At 39.7% G+C, this 26,043-nt stretch overlaps 1 protein-coding gene across 2 annotated transcripts; it reads left to right on the top strand.

Moving 5' to 3' along the window:
- Ppil6 (peptidylprolyl isomerase like 6) lies at positions 1–25,779 on the top strand. 2 transcript variants are annotated; one of them, XM_090338312.1, is made up of 8 exons: positions 1–187; positions 3,617–3,712; positions 7,844–8,032; positions 10,486–10,548; positions 10,647–10,794; positions 16,367–16,423; positions 21,096–21,231; positions 25,572–25,779. In XM_090338312.1, exons 1-8 carry the CDS (start codon positions 47–49, stop codon positions 25,681–25,683), a joined length of 942 nt encoding a protein of 313 aa, XP_090194438.1. In that variant the 5' UTR covers positions 1–46; the 3' UTR covers positions 25,684–25,779. The 2 variants fall into 2 exon arrangements, with proteins under 2 accessions (XP_090194438.1, XP_090194439.1); XM_090338313.1 differs by lacking the exon at positions 16,367–16,423.
- Positions 25,780–26,043: the final 264 nt, after the last annotated feature.

The raw sequence follows: 26,043 nt of genomic DNA on the forward strand, positions 1-26,043 counted from the left end.
ACGCGCGGTGTTTGTGCTCCCGGCGGGGCGGTCTCGGAGCGCCACCATGGCCACCCCGCCGCCGCAGCCTTGCCGGCCCAAGCCTGTGCCTCGCCGCACGCAGCTGCCGCGCCGACGGCCGCTGCAGGTGAAGATAGTGGGACTCTTCAAATGCACCAGTTTTCAGGTTGCGAAGCTCGCGGCTGAGGTAACCAGGGAACATCCCCCAGTGCCAGTGCCACCCACCAGCCCCGGGCGCGAGAAGCGCGCACCCTACGCTGTCGTGTAGGGGGACCGGGAGGACCGGACTAGCCGGGCGGGCTCCGCCGGATCCACCCCTGAGCGTGTGGGGCACGAAGGTGCTGGACGCGCGTTTGACTTAGAGAAGGATGACCTGGAAAAGGGAGATCCGAGGGAAGGAAGCGTTCAGAACCTTCCTGGGAAAAATGGTCATTCCCACTCCAACTCACCAGCCCATGCTAGTCCAATTCATGGATTTCTTAAATTGTAGATTTTTGCAATTCATGAAAAAAGAATATATTGGAGCCATATAAGCAGCTTTTTTTTTAACACACCCTGTTCTCCTCAAAATGTGATTTTTGAAAATATTCATATGGAAAGATTGTTTAAACTTTCTAAAATAGTCCATGCATTCTGGCAGAATTAGATGCTTCACAGATTTAATAATTGGATAAGGGGCTTCAAGAATGCAAATATTTCTTTGCAAACCAATAAATGCAGATGCGACATAATGTGCAGAATTTGGCTTGGTTGGTTGTGCCTACAGCAGGAAAGCTGTAGCAGTATATGATCATAGCAACACTGAAGTTTAAAATGTCTTTGGAATTAACTCCAGAAATGGTATCTCCACAACCAGGTCTTATCTGTGGTTGTATTCCAGAAGGATACAGGGTAATTTGGGACCAGTAACAAATTTGATACTGGTAACAAAATTGTTCTTACAAAGAATCCCTCTGAAGAAATCTCTGCCTTCTTCAGAGTCCAAAGAGCAAAATACTTTAATTATGACAAATGAGAAAAATGATTTTAAAAACAGGTGAAGGGGCCGGGAGTTTGGCCTAGTGGTAGAGTGCTTGCCTAGTATGCACGAAGACCCGGGTTCGATTGCTCGGTACCACATATATAGAAAAAAAGCTGGAAGTGGTGCTGAGGCTCAAGTGGTAGAGTGCTAAGCCTTGAGAAAGTCCAAGGACAGTGCTCAGGCCCTGAGCCCAAGTCCAGGACTGGCAAAAAAAAAACAAAACCAAAAACCAGGTTAAGCTTACATCAAAATGAAGAAAAGAAATGTTAGAAATCTGTGAAAAAGTTATATATGTACCTAAAAAAACAGAAATATGGACAGTTGATCAGGCAAGAGTGACTAACAACTCATATGTATGTATGTAATAAGTTTTTTGTTTGTTTGTTTGTTTGGTTTTTTTTTGCCAGTTCTGGGCCTTGAATTGAACCCAGGTCTTCATGAATGCTAGGCAAGTACTATATCACTAAGCTAAACTCCTGGCCCCTTTTCTCCTTTTTTTTTTTTTTTTTAAGGAAAAAACTCCTTTAAGAAAGATTTTCTTCTCTTTTCTTTCTTTCTTTTTCTTTTTTTTTTTTTTTTTTTTTGCCAGACCTGGGGCTTAAACTCAGGGCCTGAGCACTAGAGCACTATCTTTGGGCTTTCTCAAAGCTAGAGCTCTACCACTTGAGCCACAGCACCATTTCTGGCTTTTTTCTATGTATGTGGTACCAAGGACTCGAACCCAGGTTTTCATGTATGCTAGGCAAGCACTCTACCACTAGGCCAAACTCCTGGCCTAAAAGAAATATTTTCTATGGCTATTCCACCCTGTAGAGAAAAGGATATGCAATTCTTTTCCCCTACAAAGTCCAGGTAGCAAATACGTTAGGTCCCCTAATCCATAAAAGCCCGTCATAACTCTTCAGCAGCTTTGTCCTTGTGTTGTAAAAGCAGGCACAGAAGTTGGGACTGGAGGTGGAGGGAGTGGAGCTACAAAACAAAATAAGCAAAAGTAGCCACAGGCATGTAAATGAATGGGAGTGTTCCAATAAACTTCATTATGGACACTGACTTTGGCTTGCATATCATTTTCATATGACATCAAGTATCATTTGATTTTCTTTTTCAGCCATTTAAAAGTCTAGAAGTTGGGGCTGGGAGTGTGGACTAGTTGTAGAGTGCTTACCTAGCATGCAGAAAGCCCTGGGTTTGATTCTGAGGTACCACATACATAGAAAAAGCTGGAAGTGGTGCTGTGACTCAAGTGGTAGAACACTATCATGGAGCAGAAAAAGCTCAAGAATAGTGTCTAGGCCCTGAGTTCAAGCCCCAGGTCTGGCAATAAATAAATAAATAAATGTCCAGAAGTTAGCCAAGTACTGATGACTCATACTTTTAATCCTTGCTACTTAGAAAGCGTAGAAGATTTGACGTTCCTGGTTTAAGGCCTGCTAAACAGGAAAGCCATGGGTTACTCCAATAAACTAGCAAAAACAAAAACAAAGAAATAGAGCTGTGGCTCCAGTGGCAGAGTGCCAGCCTTGAGTTAATAAGCTAAGGGACAGTGCCCAGGCCCTGAGTTCAAGCATTAGTATACACACACACACACACACACACACACACACACACACACACACAAAGAGAGACAGAGACAGAAAGAGAGACGGGGTGGGGGTGGAGAAGTTTATTAGGATCTATTGTATACATATGTGGAAATGAACATCCCTTTGTATAACCAAGGCATGTTAATTTTATTCATTTATTTTCTTATTTTGCTAGTCCTGAGGCTTATACTCAGGGCCTGGGCACTGTCCTTAACACTTTTTGCTCAAGGCTAGTGTTCTGCCGCTTGAGCCCTAGCTCCACTTCTAGCTTTTTCTCTGAATGAGGTATCAAGGAATGGAACCCAGGGCTTTCTGCATGCTAGGCAAGCCACTCTACCACTAGGCGATGCTCTTGGCCCAGGTACACTAATTTTAAAAGAGAACAAAAACAACAGATTTTGGCATGGATAGTTAACTAACAAGTATTTTCTCTGAGACAGACACATGTGCTATAAAAAATTCTCATTATTAAACTTTTATGCTATAAAACTAAACTTATATAGCATTTATTTCTCATTTTTCTAAGAGATATAACCATCATATCCTTTGGGTCCATCAATAAAATAAAGCAATTACGTGAATGTATTTTCTTTATAAATCAAGCATCTGAACTCCAGTGTAATTTAGCAAGAGTTTAGGGAAAAGCCAATTCTAAAAAAACACAGTAAATTGCAAAGTGACTGGCACCAACTTATATACTCAGTTACTAGGACAGATGTGGTAGCAGAGGGGAAACAGGAAATTTACAATATAGCCCTTTACCTAGGGAGCTTGCTACTTAAAAGTGAGAGAAAAATCAACCAGAGCACTAGAGGGGTTGGAACAACTTGAAGCCATCCCAGGGAACAAGGGGAGAGGCTTCTCAGATGGTGTGTCCTTAGGTGCGGGCTGCATGAAACTTCCCAGAGATCCTGTTGGGAGAAATGAATTTGAATTTAGAAAAGAACTGGTTCTACAAAAGAAAAAAAAAAAGAACTTGCTCTAAACTTAAATATTCTATTTTAAAATCTAGACTCTGAAGAACAATTATCCATCCAAATTTGAAGATCCTATAATGGTTCCTCTTCAAGAATTTGCATGGACTCAATATCTACAAGAAAAAAAAAGGGTAAAGAATATTTAGTATGTGTGGGTGTGGTCTTACTGACAACAGGCAGAATTCTACCAGGATTATTTATCCACAGGTTTTTTTTTTTCTTTGAGGGAGGGGGAATGGAAAGTCAATTTTAAGGGAACTAGATTTTCTTGCTCTAAATTGTGTACTTTTTCTACATTATCTCAATCATTTTGCCGGCTGATTTTTTTTTTGAACAGTGAAATATTTACAAGATTTTCCTTTGAGAGGTATGTGATGAAGGTAAGTGTTAACCTCCCAGTGGTGTTAGTTAACCCTCTTTCCTGCTCATGTGATACTTAACACTTCTTGTGACACCCAGATACTCAGATTGCTATGATCTGGCCTTTGCAACCTAGATACATAAGGCCATACAGTATGATGCTAAATGAAAGGACCTCTAGGATATAGAAACAAAAGCCATATAATGTGTGATTGTTGTCCTTAATATACTATGTTATCTCTCATCTCTTTTGCTGTCCCTTGGTTATCTCATATTGTTACAGTATTTCACTTTGTTATCTGATATATTGGATATATGCGTATTTGGTTATTTGAAATTGGATAGGAAAGGGGGGAAAACAAAATGAGGGTGGGGTGGGGGGAGGGAAATGGGACCTAGACATGAGAAAGGGTATCAATGTATGTGAAGTAATGCATCTTCCATCTGGCGAATGTAATGTAACCCTTCTAGTAATTACAATAAAAAAATATATGGAAAAAAAAGAAAGTGTGGGAATTGTACATCCCCACACAATTACAGCCAGCTTGTATGGAGCTGTTGCTCACAGAAGCTCTACTTATTGTCACAACACTCCTCTAGGACAGTTTGTCTCATGGAAGCTTTGTTCTCTACATTCTCCCCTCTACCCAGACCTCAGATCCCACGGAGCTTGTCTGAGGTAAAAAAAGGAATAGTTTTCTCCTGAGATGCCACCTTCATTCAATTGGTAGTATACTCCTACCTGGTGCATGTCAAAAGAAGGATGCTAAGGAGCATCTGGCTCCGCCATATCTCCTGTTGGGGAGGATGGGATGGGATTCACTTCCTGCCTGTCTCCTGCAGTTTAGTCTGTAGAGGATCTCCATTCTGGTTTCTCTGCCTCACCCCATCTTCTCAAGGGATAATGAAATCTCCACGTTCCTGATTCAAGCAAGGTTGACTGTTCAGAGCTTGATTGCCTGAAGATGTCCTGTGATCCTGTGATTAAGCAACAGATAAATAGAGTTTTATGAGACCACTTTAGTCTTTGTTTTGTCACATCTGTGGTGCAAGATTGAGTCCAGTACTATTTTTTAAGCCTGATGCTTTCAGAGCTAGAAGCCATTTTTACTGGGATTCAAAAAGAGCCACACAGATTCTAATCCTGGAACAACTATGATGACCAATGGTTCTGGTTTGTCTAGACCAGAAGGGTATCCTGGGAAGTGGATTTTTTTTATTTTTGTGGGTCATGGGGCTTGAACTTTGATCTGGATGCCGTCCCTGAGCTCTTCAACTCAAGGTTACTGCCCTACCCCTAAGGTTGGGTGTTATTTCTTGAGCCAAGCCCCAGGGAAGTAGAAATTTTAGTGCTAAAACTAAGACAGTCCTGGCAAATTGGAACAGTTAGTTTTCCTTTATATAAAACAAGGTGTCATGCCATGCACTGGTGCCTTATCCTTGTAATCCTAGCTATTCAAAAGACAGATCTAAGGATCGAAGTTCAAAACCAGCTAGGCAGACAAGTGTGAGAGACTCTTATTTCCAATTAACCAGCAAAAAAAGGTGAAAGTTTAAGTGTGTTTCAAGTGGTAGATCACTAGCCTTGAGCTTAAAAGCTAATCAAGACCACAAGCATAAGGCCCTGAATTCAGGCCCCATTTCTGGTGCACGCACACAGACAGACACACACACACACAGCAGTATCTCAATGAAAATAGGAATATTATACATTCCAAGGCCAGTTTGGAAGAACCTATCTTAACAACAACAAACAAACCCAAAACGTTTTTTTCTTAAATTTTTAATCATCAGATCTATGTTGGTATATCATTAAATACATGATTACTGCCAATCAACCATGATTATATGGTCTGTGTGTACATTCATCCTCCTTGCATATTTCCACAATCCTTTTACAGACTAGTATAGATACCATTCCCCTACTCCACCACCTGGGCCAACCTGTGCTACCTGAAGAGGTTTTGTGCTCACTTCCTCTTGCCTTTCCCATGGGTTCTAAATGAGGCTTTCTAGTTCATGATTGCTGATTCTTGTGACCTATCCTTTATTCTTTTCCTTCCTTCTCTCTCCCACCCTCATCTTCTACATATGTGTTACCTTTGGCCTTGCTTCCTTTTCAGGACAGGTTTTTGGTCTTTCTTCAGTACAAGCCTTGTGTCTTTCATTATATGTAGGATTTCCTAGCAACAATTGGTCTCAGAAAATTAGTTCATTGGATCATTTGGTCATTTAATTTAGCAGAATGCAATGCTCCCCTAAGGGAAAGGCCTGTTTCTCCTAAAAAAAAAAAAAGTATCATAGGTCTTATTAATGGAAAGCTCTAGAAGGTATGAAGGTATTAGCCTCCAAATGTACATTCTGTGTTTTCCTGACTAAAATTCCACCATCAGATTCCCTACTTGGATTTGGGGTCTTGCATAATATAGTATTGATAAATCTCTTGGGTGCATTGGCACAGGCTTTATCAGTAATTCATGACAAAGCATCAAGTTGATTTTTCTGACAAGAAGCAAGCTCTGAGAAAGGCCCAGGAAGCAAATGATAGGGTATTAGATCTCATCAGGGGAGCTGGAAATGGAGCAAGATGACAAACCTGCCCAGCCAGTATTTCTCAAGTGCCATCTCTCTAGAGCAGCAGTACCAGTGTCTCCTGGGATGTTATTAGATGACAATTGTTTCTGAGGTTGCATTTCACAGTCAAATGAGCGCAGGTAAACTGTGATTCTGATGCCTACTCAAGTTTGACAATGGCTCTACTTAGTTGTCTATGGTTTGCTAGGATGAGCACTGGATAATAAATAATAAGCCAGATCTGAGGGGGGATTTTCCCTAGTGCTCACACTTCACCCGGTCCTGTGACTGGCAGCATTGTCTGGATGAAAATGCTAGCACAGTTTTCTTTTTCTTTTTGTGCTTGAACTCTGTGCCTTGCACTCTGGCTTAGCTTTTTCAATTTGCCTCTTGAGCCACATGTTCACTTTTGGCTTTTAACTGGTTAACTAGATATAAAAAATCTAATGAATTTGTCTGCTTAGTTTGGCTTGAACTGGGATCCTCAGATCTCAGCCTCCTGAGTAGTTAGAATTACAGGTGTAAGCCATGAGCTCCCAGCCATACATCTTTATGGGCTTAGGAATTAAAATGCTGGGGAAGGTAAGCTTTTTTTTTTTTTTTTACTTCAATGCTTCTATTCTAGAAGCTTCTGTTGGCTCACAAGAGGCTTTTCCTATGTTGATCTTTCTGCACCCCAACATAGCAAAAATAACATTGTCTCATGCCCAAGACCCTTGTCTCCATCTCTACAAATATATATATATAAATATGTATAGGTGTACATATACATATACATATATATATACATACATATATATTTTGTATTGAAAAGTTCTCCAAGAATTTACAGTAAAATTAAATAAAGGCAGAGATTGTGTTTTGTTTAAAAGACAATATAACAGATGGGCTCTACACATAATGATTTTTCTTAGCAGAATACCACCTCATTGCTATGATTATAATTTTTTCTTGGTTGGTTGTGGGGCTTGATCTCAGGGCCTAGGCACTGTTCCTGAGCAGTTTTGTTCAGGGCTAGCACTCTACCACATTGAGCCACAGTATCACTTCCAGTTTTCTGATGGTTAATTGGAGATAAAAAGCTCCTGGACTATTTTACCTGACTGGCTTTAAACTGAGGTCCTCAGATCTTAGCCTCCTGAGTAACTACCAGCAAAGAGGTGAATGGCTCCTGGCTTAAAAGTATATTTTAAGATTCTATCCTAGAGATGACAAATTGAGTTAGTCTACAGCTGATCCCAAGCTCTGGTGTATGTATTTGGCAAGTTGTTGTTGCTGCTTTAGGTTCCTCCATTCAAAATGTTGTTTTGTTTTTCCTTTTCCTATAGGAACTCAAAGGTGAAACCTGGGAATATTCTTCCCTTGTGATGTGTTTTATTAATGATCAACTCCTAGGTGATGCTTACGATCTGAAGAAATGGGCCCAAAAGATGTGGGATGTAGTTGACATTAGGCCTCCCGCATTGTATGAGGCTCTTACTTTCGATTTTACTGAGAAATTCTTAAGAGACACTAAGGCAAGTTACAATAATTTTTAAAGAACATATATGGAATTTTTGATCACTTACAGTGAGTTAATTTTTAATATCTTTAACCTATACACATATATAATGTTTATATATAAAATGTTAATATCCTCCACACACATATATACTGTATATACATATATATGCATATGAATAGTTGCAAAAGATTATCTTACATAAGAATTTGGCTGGAAAGTATGTAAAACAAGTATACCTCAAAAAAACAAAACTGGGGCTGGGAGTTTGGCTTAGTGGTAGAGTGCTTGCCTATCATGCACGAAGACCCGGGTTCAATTCCTTGGTACCACATACATAGAAAAAAGCCAGAAGTGGTGCTGAGGCTCAAGTGGTAGAGCTCTAGCCTTGAGAAAGTCCAAGGACAGTGCTCAGGCCCTGAGCTCAAGCCCAGGACTGGCAAAAAAACAAAAAACAAAAAACAAAAAAACAAAACCAAAATAAGTGTGCCTTATAGTAGGCAGACTGTACTGGGAGATTCTCACTGCTCAAATATTTCTACAGGTATGCATGAATTACCCATTTTGAAATATAAAGACCTCCTTGGTATGAATTTGTAATCCAGCTACTCAGGAGGCTGAGGCAGGATTTCATGAACCCATGATTACAAGGCCAAACTAGTAAGACTTCATCTTAAGTTATACATATATATATATATATACATATATATATATATATATATGACTCCTCATCAGGATGAGCTCATTGTTCTTTTTAAGTACAACATTTTTACTTTCTAACACCTTAGGGAGAACTACTATACTAAAAGATAGAAAGATTGGAAAGAAAGGTGTGTGTATATGTGTGATTTTTTTTATTTAAAGAATTTATTAACATTGTGATTTTTATTAAAGGCCCTTATTTTGTAGCCCAAGGTAGTCTTTAAGATCCTCCTGCCTCAGCCTTCTTTGTACTGAGATTGCAGGTACCCTACTCTGCTAAGGTGACATTTTCAAGAGCAGACCTTAATAGGCTGTGACAATTTCTATGGCAGGGGATTGTATTAAAAACAAAATAAAACAAAACAAACCTGAGATACAAAACAGAGAGACAAACACCAAGGTAGGATGTAGGGGTGAAAAGTACTTTGTAACTTTTCTAAGACACCTTACCGCAGGAACAGCAGTTAGACCTGAAGTTAGCTCATGCCCACAGTGGCCAGTGGGTATAGAATGAGTGTGTAAGATGTGCTACACCAGGATTTTCACTTGGGATACATCTTCCTACAGCTAGGCAGGATCTCACAGTGGCCACCTACCAGAAAGGATCTCAAGTGAAAACAGGAGCAAGGGGCATCTCTGCACATGGAGCGCATGCTGTCCTCCTCATCCCTGCCCTTGGCACTGCCCTTCCGATAGAAACAACGGCCTTATTTTCCCACTTGGAAAGGGCATGGCCTGTCTCTGGCTAGCAAATTCGTGTTGTCTCTGAAAATTCGGGACACACAGGGCCTAAATCTATGCTACTCACAATGGATCTTTTCCCCAAACTACTAAGGAAAGAAAAGAGAAATAGAGAAGTCCTAGTCTGTTTCTTTACCAAAACGATTGCCCAGTGTTCCTTTCCACATGGAGCTGGCAAGGGAGTGGACATCCAGGCTGTATATCTGCAATCCTGAATACATTAACAGGGCTGGGAGTTTGGCCTAGTGGTAGAGTGCTTGCCTAGCATGCATGAAGACCTCGATTCAATTCCTTGGTGCCACATACATAGAAAAAAGCCAGAAATGGTGCTATAGCTCAAGTGATAGAGCTCTAGCCTTGAGAAAGCCCAAGGACAGTATCCAGGCCCTGAGTTCAAGCCCCAGGACTGGCAAAAAAAATTAACATTATTCAAAGCTTCATTCATGATGAAAGGTTTAAAGAAATAATGATAGTACGGGGACATAGCCAAGTGGTAGAGTGCTTCTCAGCAAACTCAAGAACCTGCGCCAATCCCTCCACCCCAAATCTATAATGAAATACACAGTTTTTTCTCTGCCCCCCTTTCTTCCTTTTTTAAAAAAAATTTAAGCTGTAAAGAATTAAACATAAGTTGGACACTGGTGGCTCATGCCTATAATTCTAGCTACTCAGGAGACTGAGGTCTGAGGACCATAGTTCAAAGTCTGCCTGGGCAGAAAAGTTAGTGAGACTCTTATTTCCAATTAACTACAAAAGAATGGAAGTTGAGCTCAAATGGCACAACACTAGCTTTGAGTGTGAAAGTTCAGGGCCAGTGCCTAGGCCCAGAGTTGAAGCTTTAGGACTGGAGGGAAAAAAAAGAGTTAAAATAAACTTGAAGCCACTTATTTTGGTGCTTAATTACTGGAAATATCAAAATGTTATTGCTGAAAATAATATTTGTTATATTTTTGTCTGACATTTAACTTTCTTAAAAGACATTGACTTGCACTGTTTTGTTTTGGATTTTCCCCCTAATTCGAACAGCATGTTTTTGTATTCATGGATATTCAAATTGGGGCTTCACCAGTTGGAAGATTGGTTTTTGAGGTAAGAGCAATTTGTTAGGTTTTCTTAGTAAGTTGGAGGCATCAGTAACCATTGAAGTGTTTCTATTTAAATGTTGACATTTCATCCTTTTTTTGTAGCTCTACAGTGATGTGTGTCCCAAAACATGTAGAAACTTTCAAGTCTTATGCACAGGACAAGCAGGGTTTTCTGAAAGTGGCATAAGACTGCATTACAAAGATTCAATCTTTCATCGAATTGTACCAAATGGTTGGATACAAGGAGGAGGTGAGTTAAATCTCTGAAATAGAATTTAATTACATCAAATTGAAATATCCAAAATTTTATGTATCCACCTTTACAAAATGCACACTGAATTAGATATTCTAATATTAAATGTATATATTTAAAAGATGTTTTTACATAGCCAAATAATTAAGCTATTTATATTTAGTTTGTAATTATTATTTTTTGCTGGTCCTAGGGGGGAAACTCAGGGTTTGTGTGCTGCCCCTGAACTTTTTTTTTTTTTCTCAAGGCTCTTTGCCACTTGAGCCCACAGCTCAGCTTCTGACTGTTTTGATAGCTTACTGAAGATAAGAGTCTCATGGACCTCCCTGCCTAGGCTAGCTTTGAACTGTGATTCTCAGATCTGATTCTCCTGAGTAACCAGGATTATAGGTGTGAGCCCCAGTGCCCAGCCTTAATTATTTTTAATTAGAATAAACAGATTTAAATTATGTTAACAGGAACATTAAAAATTAAGAAGTCACTTGAATAAGAATTATGCCATTATTTAATATAAAAATTTAAGCACTTACCTTATAAAAATATCTAGAAATATAACACTTTTAAGATATACACTAAGACAAGTGACTACTATAATCCTAGCTACTCAGAAGGCTGAGATCTGAGGATCCTAGTTTGAAGCTAGCCTGAGTATTCAAACCTACAACATTTTTATCTGTGATTAATCAGCAATATACCAGAAGTGGACCTGTGATTCAAATGGTAGCATGTTAGCAAGAGCTCAGAGCTCAAGGCCCTGAAGTTCAAAACCACACACACATACACATACACACACACACACACACACACACACACACACACACACACACCTCATAAGGATGAAAATTTGAAAGTAGAACCAATGGAAAATAATTCATTTTATATGAAAATTGCTACTAGTGGAAAGTACTATTGAAGGATTTTGTTTCCTTTATGCATGCTTTTCAGGTCTTTTGGCTTTACAGAGACTAGGTGTCTGATGAACAGCACAGAATTAAATTTTGGAGGGCTTCTGGGAGATATTCCACAGGGAGCAATCCTGCAATGATTTAAAAATAATTGGATTAATGAAGCAATTTTCTTCAACTTGATAACATGGAGAAATGCAAATTGCTTAATTTTTTTAGTATAGCTGGTGTTTCTCAGAATGTTTTCTGAGATGAATGAAAGGGGACGCAGACATTTATTTATTTATTTATATTTATTTTGCTAGCCCCAGGGCTTGAATTCAGGGCCTGAGCACTATCCTTGGGCTTTCCTCAAGGCTAGCGCTCTACCATTTGAACCACAGCACCACTTCTGGCTTTTTCTATGTATGTGGCACTGAGGAATTGAATCTAGGTCTTCATGCATGCTAAGCAAGCACTCTACCACTAGGCCAAACTCCTGGCCCAATGCAGACTTATTCTAAATATCTTGCATACAAAGCAGCTATTTTTCCCTTAGGGTCTCCAAAATTAGGTCATATTATGAATACTATTATTTACCCTCACTGTTTTTTCTTTAATATGTGCTGCTTATCTTTCCATGTCAGTAAACATCAATGAACATAATGTAAAAACCTACATTTTTTCAAGTCTTCTTAGTTTTTCATATTGCTAAATCATTTTAGTTCTCCAATGGAGAACTGGGGAATTGATTGCTACTTTCTATTCCCCTTCTCCTTTCTATTCTTTTTCCTCTTCCCCCTTCTCCTTCTCTTCTCTCTCCTTCCTTCCTTCTTCCTTTTCTTAAATTCTTTTGTGGTACTGAGGTTTGAGCTTACGGTTACACTTCTATTCCTGGCTGGCCTGGATTGTGATCCTCCTATTGACACTTCCCACAGTAGCTGGAGTGACAGGAATGCACCACCACATCAGCTTTTTCTATTGAGACAAAGTAGGGGGAAGGGCCCCCCCCACCGTGTCTTTTCACCCCAGCTGGTCTTAAACTACAGTTCCTCTGATATCCAACACCAGAAATAGCTAGGATTACTAAGGCCTAAGACACTGCTTTTATATATTGGCTAATTTCCAACCTTTTGTTAATATAAAATAACCCTTGAGCTAGTATCTGGAGCTCCTGATTCTGAGTCTCAGGGTCTATAATCGCTGCTCCTGCATTCTGTTTTGGTTTTGATTTAAACAGCCCCAGATCAAGCTTTGGGAAAACAGTTCATATTATTTGTTGGGTTTTTGTTTATTTGTTTAATTGGGGTAAAATTGCAAAATAGTAAAGTACACAGGTCTTGGTCAGGTTTCTAGAGAGGGAACAAAGTTAAAGATAATGGAAACAAAAGATATGAGAATGATAGGACAATGTAAAAAGATACCAGACTGTTAGATTCAAATTCACATGCTGATTACACTTGAGTTGCATCACCTTGGATAAGGCTCTTTGAATCAATTTCTTAGAATGTCATAGAATGATTACATGAATATAACAGGACATGTGGATTCAATCTCTCATGGGAAACCATCTTCATCTTTCAGAGATCAAATTCCTGCAGGGCACTGTAGAGTTTGGCAGCACAGGATCTAATTGTGCTTTTCATTGGTGTTGTTGGTTGTGAGGCTTAAACTTAGGGCCTGAGAACTTTCCTGAGCTTTTTTGTTCAAGGCTAACACTATACCACTTAGAATCCTACATAGCTCCACTTTTGGTTTTCTGGTGGGTTATTGGAGATAAGAATCTCATGGACTTTCTTGCTCTGGGCTGGCTTGGAACTGCAATCTTTAGCTCTCAGCCTCATGAGTAGCTAGGATTACAGGTAAATGTGCTTTTGTATTGTGCCTCAGGATGCTTGCCCTTTGGGACAAATATGTCCCACAAAGTCAACCCCCTCTCACCCATGCCCACCACCTAGGACAACCTTCTCTTGTTCACTGTAATGGCCTTTTTGTCCCTTCTCAGCTAGATTCAACATATATGGGCCATTGTTCTTTTGCGTTGGTTTGGATGTGCTCTAGTTATTTCTCCAATATCTTCCTTCTTCATTTTGTCAACTGACTGATTTTTTTTTTTTGCTTGTTTGTTTGTTTGCCTAAAATGTATCTTAGCAAGGACTTCCCTGGCTACAAACTCGGGGAAAGAAACTAACATCAAGATTTAAATCAAAGCCATCTGGCTTTCCATTTGCATTGAACCACTTCTCCATATCTCAGTCTGTGGTCAGAGGTATAGAGATAATATCAGACATATAAGACTGAGTTAAAAATGGATGGTTATAGCCATAAAAAATAGCAGTCAATACTGATTAAAATGGTGTTGATATCACTGGGGAATCCAATGCAGAGGACAAGAGGAGAGATGGGGTGGGGGCAGGGCAGAATGGGGCAAAGAAACATGACTGCTGGGAGGTAAATTAGGGATGGGGCAGAACAACTATCTGAGCAGATTTGCCTGAACAAAGAAAATTCTAGAATCCAACAGAATTAATGCTAATGGAGCCTTCACCTTCACATTTCCGATTTAGTCTTTGCCATTGCAGTGTTTCATTCATCACTAGGTTAGGTGGCAAGGACTATAGACGTAAGGCTTGTCAATTCACTTCTGGATCAGCTTTTTAACAGTACAAATTAAGTGCTAAATGCCCTTGCCCAAATAAATTCTCTCAACATGCTTGCCTATTGCATCATTTTTCCTTTTTTTTTTTTTTTTTTTTTTTTGCCAGTCCTGGGCTTGAGCTTAGGGCTTAAGCACTGTCTGTGGGTTTTCTCAAGGATAGAACCCTACCACTTGAGCTACAGCATCACTTCCGGCTTTTTTCTATGTGTGTGGCACAGAGGAATGGAACCCAGGTCTTCATGCGTACTAGCCAAGCACTCTACCACTACAAACTCCCGGCCCCAGCATTTTCCTTTTTTAAAGCATATTTTTATTGTAGGCAGATTGCTCACATATTTTTTTTGGTCATAACTTGAACTCTGGGCCTGGGCGTTGTCCCTGAGCGCTTCATCTCAAGGCTACCATCCTACCCCTTCTGGCTTTCTGGTAGTTAATTGGAGATATGAGTCTCATGGACATTTTGGTGCCTGGGCTGGCTTTAAACTGTCATCCTCAGATCTCAGCCTCCTGATTAGCTAGCATTATCGGCACGAGCCACCATGCCCAGCAAATAACACCATCTTTTGACAAATATTTAATTGAACACTCCAATATTTAATTGTATTACTGAACTAAAGGAAGTAGAGGCATAGAGATTGAGGATAGAATACGAAGACCAGGCCCTCTGCCTCTTTAGCTATGGTGTCTTTTTTTTTTTTAATATATAGAGGGAGCAAGCCTAAGCCAAAATATGTATGACATATAAGCACCTGAAAATTCTCATTGTATTAACATAAAATAAGTTATCACTGTAGATGAATTTTATTTTATTTATTTTTTTAGCCATGGTTAGAGTCAAATCCAGGGCCTTTCACATGGCTAAGCAAGTACTCAACTATTTAGCTACATCCTAAGCCCAAGGTAACTATAGAAATGAAAATTTAAACATGCATTCTTTTTTTTTTTTTTATCTGTCATGGTGCTTGAACTCAGGACCTGGGCGTTGTCCCAGTGGTCTTTTACTCAAGGCTAGTGCTCTATCACGTAGAGCCAGAGCTCCACTTCTGGTTTTCTGATGGTTAATTGAAGGTAAGACTCTCATGGCTTTTCCAGATTCTCAGATCTCAGCCTCCTGAATCATTAGGATTACAGGCAGGAGTTGTCACACCAGCACCTGGCTCAAGAATTGTTTTTCCTATAAAAAGAACTCTGTGTGCATGTGTGTACAGAAGAGCACTCACATGCATGCCAGTCCTGGCGTTTGAACTGATGTTATCCCTGAGCTTTGTTTGGCTTAAGGTTACTGCTCTGCCCTTGAACCACAGCTCTGTGTCTAGCTTTTGTGGTTAGAGGTGTCTCACGGACTTTCCTGCCCTAGTTGACTTTTTTTAAAATTTTTTTTAATTTTTTTTCCTAGTTGACTTTGAACCACAAGCATTAGATCACAGTCTCCTGAGTAGCTAGGATTATAAGTGTGAGCCATTGGCAGCTGACTCTTATTCTTTCAAGATAGACTATGGAAAAGGTTATGAAAAAGACAGAAATTATATAACCATTTTAAAATTCATAACCATAATGATAATTCAATGCTTCATTATTTTCAAGATTTTCACTATAATGAAAGCTACTCATGAAGTTATAATGAAAACAAAATGGAATCCTCAAAATAAAAATGATTACAAGATACAAGTAAAGTTAAAATAGTAATACTTTGGGGTCGGGAGTTTGGCCTAGTGGTAGTGTGCTTGCCTAGCATGCACGAAGACCCAGGTTTGATTCCTCGGTACCACATACATAGAAAAAAAGCTGAAAATGGTGCTGAGGCTCAAGGGTAGAGCTCTAGCCTTGAGAAAGTCCAAGGACAGTGCTCAGGCCCTGAGCTTAAGCCCAAGACTGGCAAAAAAAATAGTAATACTTTTATAGTACAGAAATTTGTGACTTACCCTTGACATTGGTATAAAGGGATCATAATTGAAAGCCTCTTTCCTCTCTGACATTACTAACCATTTGGGGCCTGAGAAATCTATGTAATGCTATCTCCTCTCAGATATAGTAGCTGGAAGAGGAGATGATGGAGAGTCTATTTATGGACCAACATTTGAAGGTATGTATCTTTAAAGTTGATCAGTCATCTATAAATGGATTAAAGTGGCAATATATAGCAAAATAGGGAGTTAAAAGAATTATGAGGGGCCGGGAGTTTGGCCTAGTGGTAGAGTGCTTGCTTTGCATGCACGAAGACCCGGGTTCGATTCCTCGGTACCATATACATAGAAAAAAAAGCTGGAAGTGGTGCTGAGGCTCAAGTGGTAGAGTTCTAGCCTTGAGAAAGTCCAAGGACAGTGCTCAGGCCCTGAGCTCAAGCCAAGGACTTGCAAAAAAAAAAAAGAATTATGAGAACGGGCTCTATTACTAGATAGCAAAGAATGGAAATCCTTTTATCTAGCTGATGTTAAAAGGAATTCATTATAAATATGTTAGTAGGGGGCCGGGAGTTTGGCCTACTGGTAGAGTGTTTGCCTACATGCATGAAGACCTGGGTTCGATTCCTTGGTACCATACACATAGAAAAAAAAGTTGGAACTGATGCTGAGGCTCTAGTGGTAGAGCTCTAGCCTTGAGAAAGTCCAAGGACAGTGCTCAGGCTGTGAGCTCAATCTCAGGACTGGCAAAAAAAAAAAAAAATGTTAGTAGGGCCAGGTACAGTGGCTCACACCTGTAATCCTAGCTACTCAGAAGGCTGAGATCTGAGGATCAAGGTTCAAAGCTAGACCAGGCACAAAAGGCCTTGAAACTCTTATCTACAATTAACCTCTAGAAGAAAACAAAAAACAAAAAACAGGAAGTGGGACTTGGCTCAAGGGTAAGGTGTAAGCCTTGAACTGAAGGGCTCAGGGACAACACCTAGGCCCAAAGGTAGGGCAGAAGCCTTGAACTGAAGGGCTCAGGGACAGTGCCCAGGATGAGTTCACAGGGACTCCTGGGCAAGGAGTTTGGCCTAGTAGTAGAGTGTTTGCCTAGCATGCATGAAGCCCTGGATTTACTTCCCCTGTACTACATACACAGAAAAAGCCAGAAATGGTGCTGTGGCTTACGTGGTAGAGTACTAGCCTTGAGAAAGCTCAAGGATAGTGCCCAGGTCCTGAGTTCAAGCCCCAGGACTGACAAAATGATGATGATGATGATGATGATGATGATGATGATGATGATGATGATGATGATGATAAAAGCCACTCTGGTCCAGTCCAGTCAACATAGTTGTATACTTTTCCTTTCTACTTGCTAATTATATTCCTTCATTTCTTCCTTCTTTCCTCTCTCCCTTTTTCTCTTTTTCCCTTCCTCCCTCTCTCCCTCCCTCTCTCCTGCCCTCTCCCTCTCTTTCTCTCTCCCTCTCTCTCTTCCTTCTTCCTTCCTTCCTTCCTCCCTCTCTCCTTCCCTCCCTCCCTCCCTCCCTCCCTCCCTCCCTTCCTTCCTTCCTTCCTTCCTTCCTTCCTTCCTTCCTTCCTGTTTGGTGCAAGTTCTGGGGCTTGATCTCAGGGCCTAGGTGCTGTCCCTGAACTTTTTCACTCAAGGCTAGTGCTCTACTAGCCATAGTTCTACTTCCAGCTTTTTGGTTGTTAATTGGAGATGAGTCTCATGGACCTTCCTAGCTTTGAATAGAAATCTTCAGATCTCAGCCTCGCAGTAGCTATGCTAACAGGAGTAAGTTACTAGTACTTGACATTATATCTTTCTTCAGTTTACACTCCTTGTGTTCTATCAGATAACAGAAAGCTTATGAGGGTCATGACAAAGGCCCTAAGAATCAATTGGAAGATGCTCCCACTGTCCAAATTTGGAATAATTTGAGAATCCTAATTACAATTGATTAGCACTCAACAAATATTTCAAATCCTTGGGTTCATAATTATATTATAAAATAAAGTATAACTGGTTCCTTTGAGGGAACAATAGGGAAAGAATCCATTATTTCAAAGTCTGACAAAAATAGAGAAAGAATCAAGCATTTTAACTTGTTCTTCCCACATGAATTATCCCAAACAGCAGCTAAAGGAAAACATCTGTTTATAAAAGTATTCTAATTCATACGTGGAAATGAAACTATGATTATAATGGCACCTATTTTGCTGTTCACAGCAAAGTCGGATTTCATTGGTTCAATATCTCCTAACTTCCCATAGATGGAGAGAACAGTATTCTGTACTTTCTGCTGAAAGAATATACTGCAAAAGGTGGAGAAGTATGAGGGGCATATGTCAGCCAAAGGAATATCTGCCTTGTGCCACATTATGCAGTAAAACCTACACAGGTTTTAACTTTTTATTAACTCTACGTGGATGTACAAAAGGGATTCAACTCAACATGTCAGTGTATGAGTAAAATGCATTTTGGTCAATGTCATGCCTTGCTGTAGTTTAGACCTGAAACTTTCTGGTATCCATTTTTATTAGACTAAGTTCATTAAAGGAGTTACACCATTGGAATCCTCCACTGTGTACACTATACTTTAGTCCGTTTGCATATGATCCTCCTATTCATACAGCTTATCATTTAGATTTAACTGTCTCTCTGACCCTCACTTCACTTAGCATAATAAAAAACCACTGTACTAGAAAGTATCATATAATAGATAGATAGATAGATATGTATCTCATAGGTATTAATGATACTTTGTCATCCCAGCAGGGATATTGAGATAATGCAAGGTTTCAAATGGTTTTGGGTGGACAGTTTAGGGTGGAAGAAAGCTACTGCATGCTAGCTGGAAAGAAAGAGACACAGAGACACTGAGAAGGAGGGACATAGTCCCAATATCCCTTTCTTCTTCTTTTGAAAAATAATTTTTGTTGTTATAAAGGTGATGTATAGAGGGGTTACAGTTACATAGTCAGGTAATGAGTCCATTTCTTTTTTGGACAGTGTTACCCCTTCCTTTACTCTCTCCCAGCCCATATCCCTTCTAAGGACATGCCCTCTGACCTAACCTCCAGTTACTAGATCTTATTTCTTAAGGATCCCATAACCTTCTAGGGGTATCACAGTCTTGAGACCAAACCTTGAACACATGGGCCTTTAGGGGACATTTCAGGTCTAAACTATAGCAATGTCAAATGCACCAGGGATATGCCATCAATGGATGAGACTGGGGAACATTCTAGCAGTTATATAGCTGAAGCTTATTAATGGATACAGTATAGGAAAGCAACAATGGTAGATGCTGCGGTTAGACCTAAAAGGCATGAAACAAAATACATTTTGATTGTTTTTAGGTGCTAGGAATCAACCCAGGGCTTTTCAAATGCTTGGCAAGCACTCTGCCACTGAGTTACATTTGCAGCCTGACAAGCCTTTTATAATAGGAATGATAAGTCTTCAGTATAAGGAAACATTGTGAAACTTTATAGGGAAGTCTGCTGGGTGATTATTTGGGTAAGAAAACAGGAACCTGGCAATGTTCTTTTTCTCAGCCAGGGTGGTAGTTAATAGGGTGTTTGCCTTATAAGAATCTGTAAATAAACATTTTTATAATGTTTTGTGTATTTTAAAAGGTTAAAAAATTAAAAGGTTAAAAAGCTGTAATGAACTAATGGCCAGAGTGGCCAAAAGGTGAAGGAATAGCTAGTTTTGTGCAAAGAAAAGGATTTATCAAATGAAAACATGCAAATGATACCATTTGTTCACTCATAGAACAGTGAGCTAGGTAGGTGCCTGCACAGTGCTTGGACCCAAGGAATCAAAGATCATCTGACCAGAATTCCTACCCTGAAGGAGTTCAGTGTGTTCATGTAGACACATGTTTAAACAGCTTCGTGCCTCTGTTGAGGATCCTTGATTCTCATCCTTAGCTGAGATGTGGGGTTTCATTTGTGGTTGAAACCAAGTGTTCGGCGAGGCTTTTACCAACAGATTAAAAAGCATTCAGCGAGCAATCCAGTGATGCAGAGTGAGTTTCCAGAGCGAAGGATGTGGGGCAGAAAGAGAACAAAGTTAGCTCTCAAAACAGCTCCAATTCTGTTCTCTCTGTAGTCAACTCGATTGGATGGAGATGAACTAGGGGATGAGTAAAGCAGTGCTGGGTGTGCATCTGAAGGGCTTTTTCTGAGAGGATTAATTACTGGGGAAGACTTGCCCTTGTGTGTGGGTGGCACCATGCCATAATTGGGGCCCAGGTGGAATGAAAATGAGAAAACCATCAAGTGCAGATATTCAATGCCTATTTCATGGCCACTAAAGTTGTGAACCAGTCTGCTCTGCTGTTACTTTCCCACCACGATGGGCTGAACCCTTTGAAGCTGTGAGCCAAGTGAATATTGCCTCCTCCTTTTAAGTTATTTCAGGAATTCTCCCTCTTTCCCTCTCCCTCTCTCCCCCCCCTCTCTTAGACACACACACACACACACACACACACACACACACACACACACACACACACATTCATCTGCTTCCTGTTTCGTTCTCTTCAGAGCAGAGAAAGACTACAGAGCAAGTGTTTTTTTTCTCAGTTCACATTGGTAGTTTGAAAGAAATGTCACTGCCAAAATAGCACAATAGCTTATTGACCTTTATCTGTATACAAACTATATGCTTTTCATTACTAAATGAAAATTAGTAGTGGAGGGGGAAAAGGAAGGAAGGAGAAAACCAAATAGAATATTTACAATTTAGACTATATTAATATATACAATGAATCTGTTAAAATGTTTCATTTGTTTCCTATATATTACAATCAACTGATCTAGATAATTTAATGACTTAATTATTCTCTTTTCTAGATGAAAACTTTTCAGTTCCTCATAATAAACGAGGAGTGCTTGGAATGGTCAACAAAGGCCATCATACCAATGCATCACAATTCTATATTATACTTCAATCAGCTCCCTATATGGATAGGAAATACGTGGCTTTTGGGTAGGTACATCCCACGTTTGTTCATCACCTGTGTGAAAATATTGCTTGTATGGATTTGGATGAGTATTGTACATATTCTATAAATAGCTAAAGATAGGGCTTACAACCAAAATCACTACAATTATAGACAAACATGTTTAAAAATAATTCTGAGAAGTTTTCTATCCATAAAACACAGCCATGGTCTGGGTTGTGGTGGCTCACACCTGTAATCCTAGCTACTCAGGAGGCTGAGATCTGAGGATTGCAGTTCAAAGCCATTCCAGGTAGAAAAGTCTGTGAAACTCTTTTTTTTTTTTTTTTTTTTGCCAGTCCTGGGGCTTGTTCTTGGGCTTTCCTCTAGGCTAGGACTCTACCGTTTGAGCCACTATACCACTTTTGGCTTTTCTATGTATGTGGTACTGAGGAATCAAACCCAGGTCTTTATGCATGTTAGGCAAGCACTCTATCACAAGGCCAAATTCCCGGCTCCATGTGAAGCTCTAATCTTCAGTAAACTACTCAAGAAAGCTAGAAGTGGTGCTGTGGCTCAAGTAGTAGAGTGCTAGCCTTAGTAAAAAACAAAACAAAACAAAACAAAAACAGCTCAGAGTCAGTGCTTAGGCCCAGAGTTCAAGCCCCAGGACTGGCAAAAAAACCAAAACCAAAACCAAACAACAACAACAAAGAGCCATGAGAATATTTTATCTGTCAAGCCATCCATTTATTTAGCAATCTAGGTAGTTAACTTTACCTTTCATCTTCAGCCTTAAGGCTATTATTAATTCTAAATTACTAGAAGTCCTACTATAGTATATAGTGATAGAGATATAATTATAGGTAGATGTGAGGATAGAAAGCAACTTATTGCTGGGAACATAGTGAAAAGATTGAAAGATATTGGTTACATGTAACTTTTTTACTAAACAACCTTAAGTATGGAAACATTTTTTGTTGTTGTTGTGTTTCATTTTTCTTTTTTTAATTGTAATTAATAAAAGGGTTACATGATATTTGCCAGATAGAAGGTGCATTAATTCACATACATTGATACCCTTTCACATGTCTTGGTAAAGTATGGAAACATTTTATATTATTACTATTCTTGTTATTGTTATTATATTTGCAAGCTGAGCACTTGTGGTTCATTCCTATAATGTTAGCTACTCATGAGGCTAAGATTTGAGGATCTCAGCCCGAAGTGGGGGTGTGATTCAAGTGGTAGAGCAACAGTCTTGATTGAAAAAACTAAGAGCCAGTATCCAGGTCCTGAGTTCTAGCCACCTAATAATATACATGCACGTGCTCACTTGTACAGCTCCCCCCCCCCCCGACATTAGCGATATTAGCGAGATGATAGTATGCATGTGGATGTACTTTCCAATACTCTAGTGTCCCTCTCTTTATTTTCTAAAGTGAATATGAATGAACTTTATTTTCCTTAATAAGGTGTAAACTGTTAGACTTTTTCCTGAATATATATTAGATTCTTTCAGTCACTCCATAGGGATAATTATTGCTTTTTCAACTCATGAAGGAGTTGAAAAATAATTCCTTTGGTATAATGGCTCTGGATTGAAAAAAATAAGAGATATATAAATGTACATATATGTCTTATTTTTTTTAATCTTTAAGTAGTTGTACAAAGGGATTTCAATTTAACATGTCAGTTTGTAAGTAAAAAGTATAATGCACATTTTAATTCAGAAGCCATCTTTAGAGATGACTTAACATTTATAGATCAGACTCTAAATAATAGCTTGTCTTCAATTCTTTTATACTAAATAAACTACATTCTGATTTTGGAAATGTATCCTTGAATTAATTTACAGCCAAATAACTCTGACTTTTTCTTGGATCATGTCAATCTGCTTCTGTCATCTGGTTGACCAACTGTTCCGTGATCCTTTGTATCTCATTAAAGTCATCCTTGCAAACCAGTGCAACCACAACTCCCGTAGAACTTGAATGCCTCCATCACCACCCCTCCTGCTGACTCAGACAGGCTACAGTATAATGTGGCCTTGTACATCCCTCCCACTCTGACTCCCCACCTTTGCTTTGCTAGCCATCACTTCTGCTACCTTCCATATTCATTCAGCTAGACCTTGCTTAGGCACCTGGACTGGCTAGTCTTTGTGCTCAGCACGGGAAGCACAATGAAACAAAATGCTGCTTGGAAGTCAGGCAGCTCAGAGTGCATCAGCTCAAAAAACAAAACACCATAAGAAACCCAGCAACAGACATAGGCTAAGCCAGTTCTGCAAAGATAGTATTGGAAATGTCTGAGGCAATGTTAACACAACACTCTCTAATTCCTTTAGGAAAAGGACAAGCTGGGGGAACAAAGGGTGAAAAAATGCAGCAGTGCTATTCATAGACACTGATGAAAATGAACTGTTCAAGTTGTGGGTGGAAATGGGAGGGAAAAACTGGGAGACAGTGAGGGAAGGGGTGACATTGTCCAAAAAGAAATGTACTCTTTACCCTTCTTAACATCACCTTTATAATAACCATTAAAAATAAAACATGAAGCAAATATGAGTCCTTACAGAATGAACATGGAATGAAAGAGAGTTGGGTCTTATTTTCATAGTTCCTAATGTCCCCAGAGATTAGGGATTTTTGTTGTCATTACCCTTCTAGCCTCAGGGAGGCACTGCATCCCTTTTATTGTTCTGACCCAAATATGGTCTCTATTTTACCCTTAAATCTCCAAACCTGTTTTGACTGGACTGAAATACTTATGTGAAACCTTACAGAGCACAATAGAAGATGCAGAAAGGTAAAAAACAAAATAGGCACCTAAATAATACTTAAATAATACAGTTAAACTGCATGAAATTTAACTCTTAGGGATACTTTTCTTTCCAGTGGTCTTCCCTGCATCCTTTAGCCTCCTCAGGTGTTTCTCAGCTTGGGAAGGCCAAAACAAGGGGTTAGCAAGGACTAGAGAGATACAGAAATTCCCTGTTTATCGGAGACCACAGTAATCCACAGAGCATGACTTCATATGGAACCAATACAAAAATACAAACGTGTAAGGCTTCCATTCATGCAGACACATGATAGAAGGACTAGGAAATATATGTTGGGAATAGTAGCAGGGATGGTTTATTTTATCTTCAGAGGATCTCAAGATTAGAAGAGGTCATGGAAAGCATCATGAGAAAATAATGAGTAGAGAGCTGAATGTAAAGTAGAAGTTAGAAAGCATGGAAACCATAACTAGTCAAATCAGTTTTATGAAGCATTGAGATCCTGCAAAGAGGTCCTAAGGAACAAGAGAGAATCTGGTCTGCAAATCATTTGGTTTTAGCTAGAAATTAGTGCCATGGAGAGACTGGAGGGAGTAGAGGCTGAAGGAAAAAGCCAGGACACAGTGGGCTGTGCTGTGTGACTGGGGGGGGGGTCAAAGGTGATGAGTCACAGAACTGTAAATTTTAAGCAACATGACCAACTTCTTTTGAAAACAACTCTAGCAGGAGTGAAGGATGGGCTGTTTAAGAATGAAAATGGAGGTGGTGGAGGAGGTTGAGTGGATAGGAAAATATGGTTCAAATACTTTTATATGCGTGTATGAAGACAGAACAGTTAAACCAGTTGAAATTATCTGAAGATGGGGAGGGAAAAAAGGAGCAATGATAAGGCAAGTGAAGTTGACTCAATACCAAATGGGCTCACAATCAACTAGCAAAAAGCCAGAGTGGAGTTGTGGCTCTAGTAGCATATCTAGCCTTGAGGGAAAAAGCCAAGCAAGAGAGCAAAGCTCTGGGTTCAAGCCCTAGGACTGGCACAAAATAAAAGCACGTGGCTTTTTGTCCTCTCTGCACATCATGAACAACTTAAAGCAAAAGCTAGTCTCACTTACCTTGTCCCTGACACATACCACAGCGAAAATGACTGCATGTTGATTACTCACTCAATGTTTGTGAAACCTGTTTGGAGAATAGGCTTCTCCCTCTTTGGACAGAGGTAAATGTGTCCACTTATCTTCTACTCTTGAGCTTCATAATGTACTGTATTGTCCTGTGCCATTGTCCATTTTCTGTTATTATAACAGAACAGCCGGGCATGGTGGCTCATGCCTGTAATCCTTAGCTACTCAGGAGGCTAAGATCTGAGGATCTCAGGCTCCAGGCCAGAGGGAACTACAGCCAGGTTATTGGTACTGGATGTAGTAGATGTGACATACAGAGCCATTTCAGATATTTACAACTTTATTTTATTCTTTCAAATATTTACAACTAATCTATAAATAGCAGCCTTAGCAATAGCTGGCTAGGAATCCATTTGGGAAATAAACTAAATGTAAGAATTTATGACTGACTATAAGTTATTTTTTCTTTTCTCCTACTTAGGCAATTGGTTGAAGGAACAGAAGTTCTTAAACAACTAGAATTGGTTCCAACAGAGAACGAAAGACCCATATCGATATGCAGAATTACTGAGAGTGGACAATTAATTGGTTGACTTACCTGTCAATATTTTCTACGATGTTATTGCTTTGCATCTGATCAATTGTGTATATGCTGAATTAAACCATGCTTGATAGCCTCTAATTTGAAAGCTGTGGCAGACCTTGTAGGTTGGTTCATTTAACATCCAGTCTCCCCCCCTTTTCCCTTCCTTGCTTCAACTTGTAGAGACTTGGAGAAGCAATACTCAGTTTCCTAGTGTCCTTTGCACCAGGAAGTGGTCATGAGACAGGAATGGATCACTCAAGGTCTGGGCCCTTCCCTTCATTCTGGGTAGAATGCAAGGTATGTCAGAACTGCAGCTGTCCGTTTTTGGCAATAGAGAAAAGGTCAGAACAGCTAGGAAGTCAGACCC

This window comes from Megascapheus bottae, chromosome 8 (assembly GCF_031878675.1).
Source record: "Megascapheus bottae isolate mThoBot1 chromosome 8, mThoBot2.hap1, whole genome shotgun sequence".
Classification (NCBI taxonomy): Eukaryota; Metazoa; Chordata; class Mammalia; order Rodentia; family Geomyidae; genus Megascapheus; species Megascapheus bottae.

Excerpts from the sequence above, each read along its gene's own strand:
- Ppil6 (XM_090338312.1), top strand. The coding sequence starts at position 47 with ATGGCCACCCCGCCGCCGCAGCCTTGCCGGCCCAAGCCTGTGCCTCGC. Across the intron at positions 188-3,616 it reads TTGCGAAGCTCGCGGCTGAG|ACTCTGAAGAACAATTATCC; the intron begins GTAACCAGGGAA and ends TTTAAAATCTAG. Across the intron at positions 10,795-16,366 it reads TGGTTGGATACAAGGAGGAG|ATATAGTAGCTGGAAGAGGA; the intron begins GTGAGTTAAATC and ends ATCTCCTCTCAG.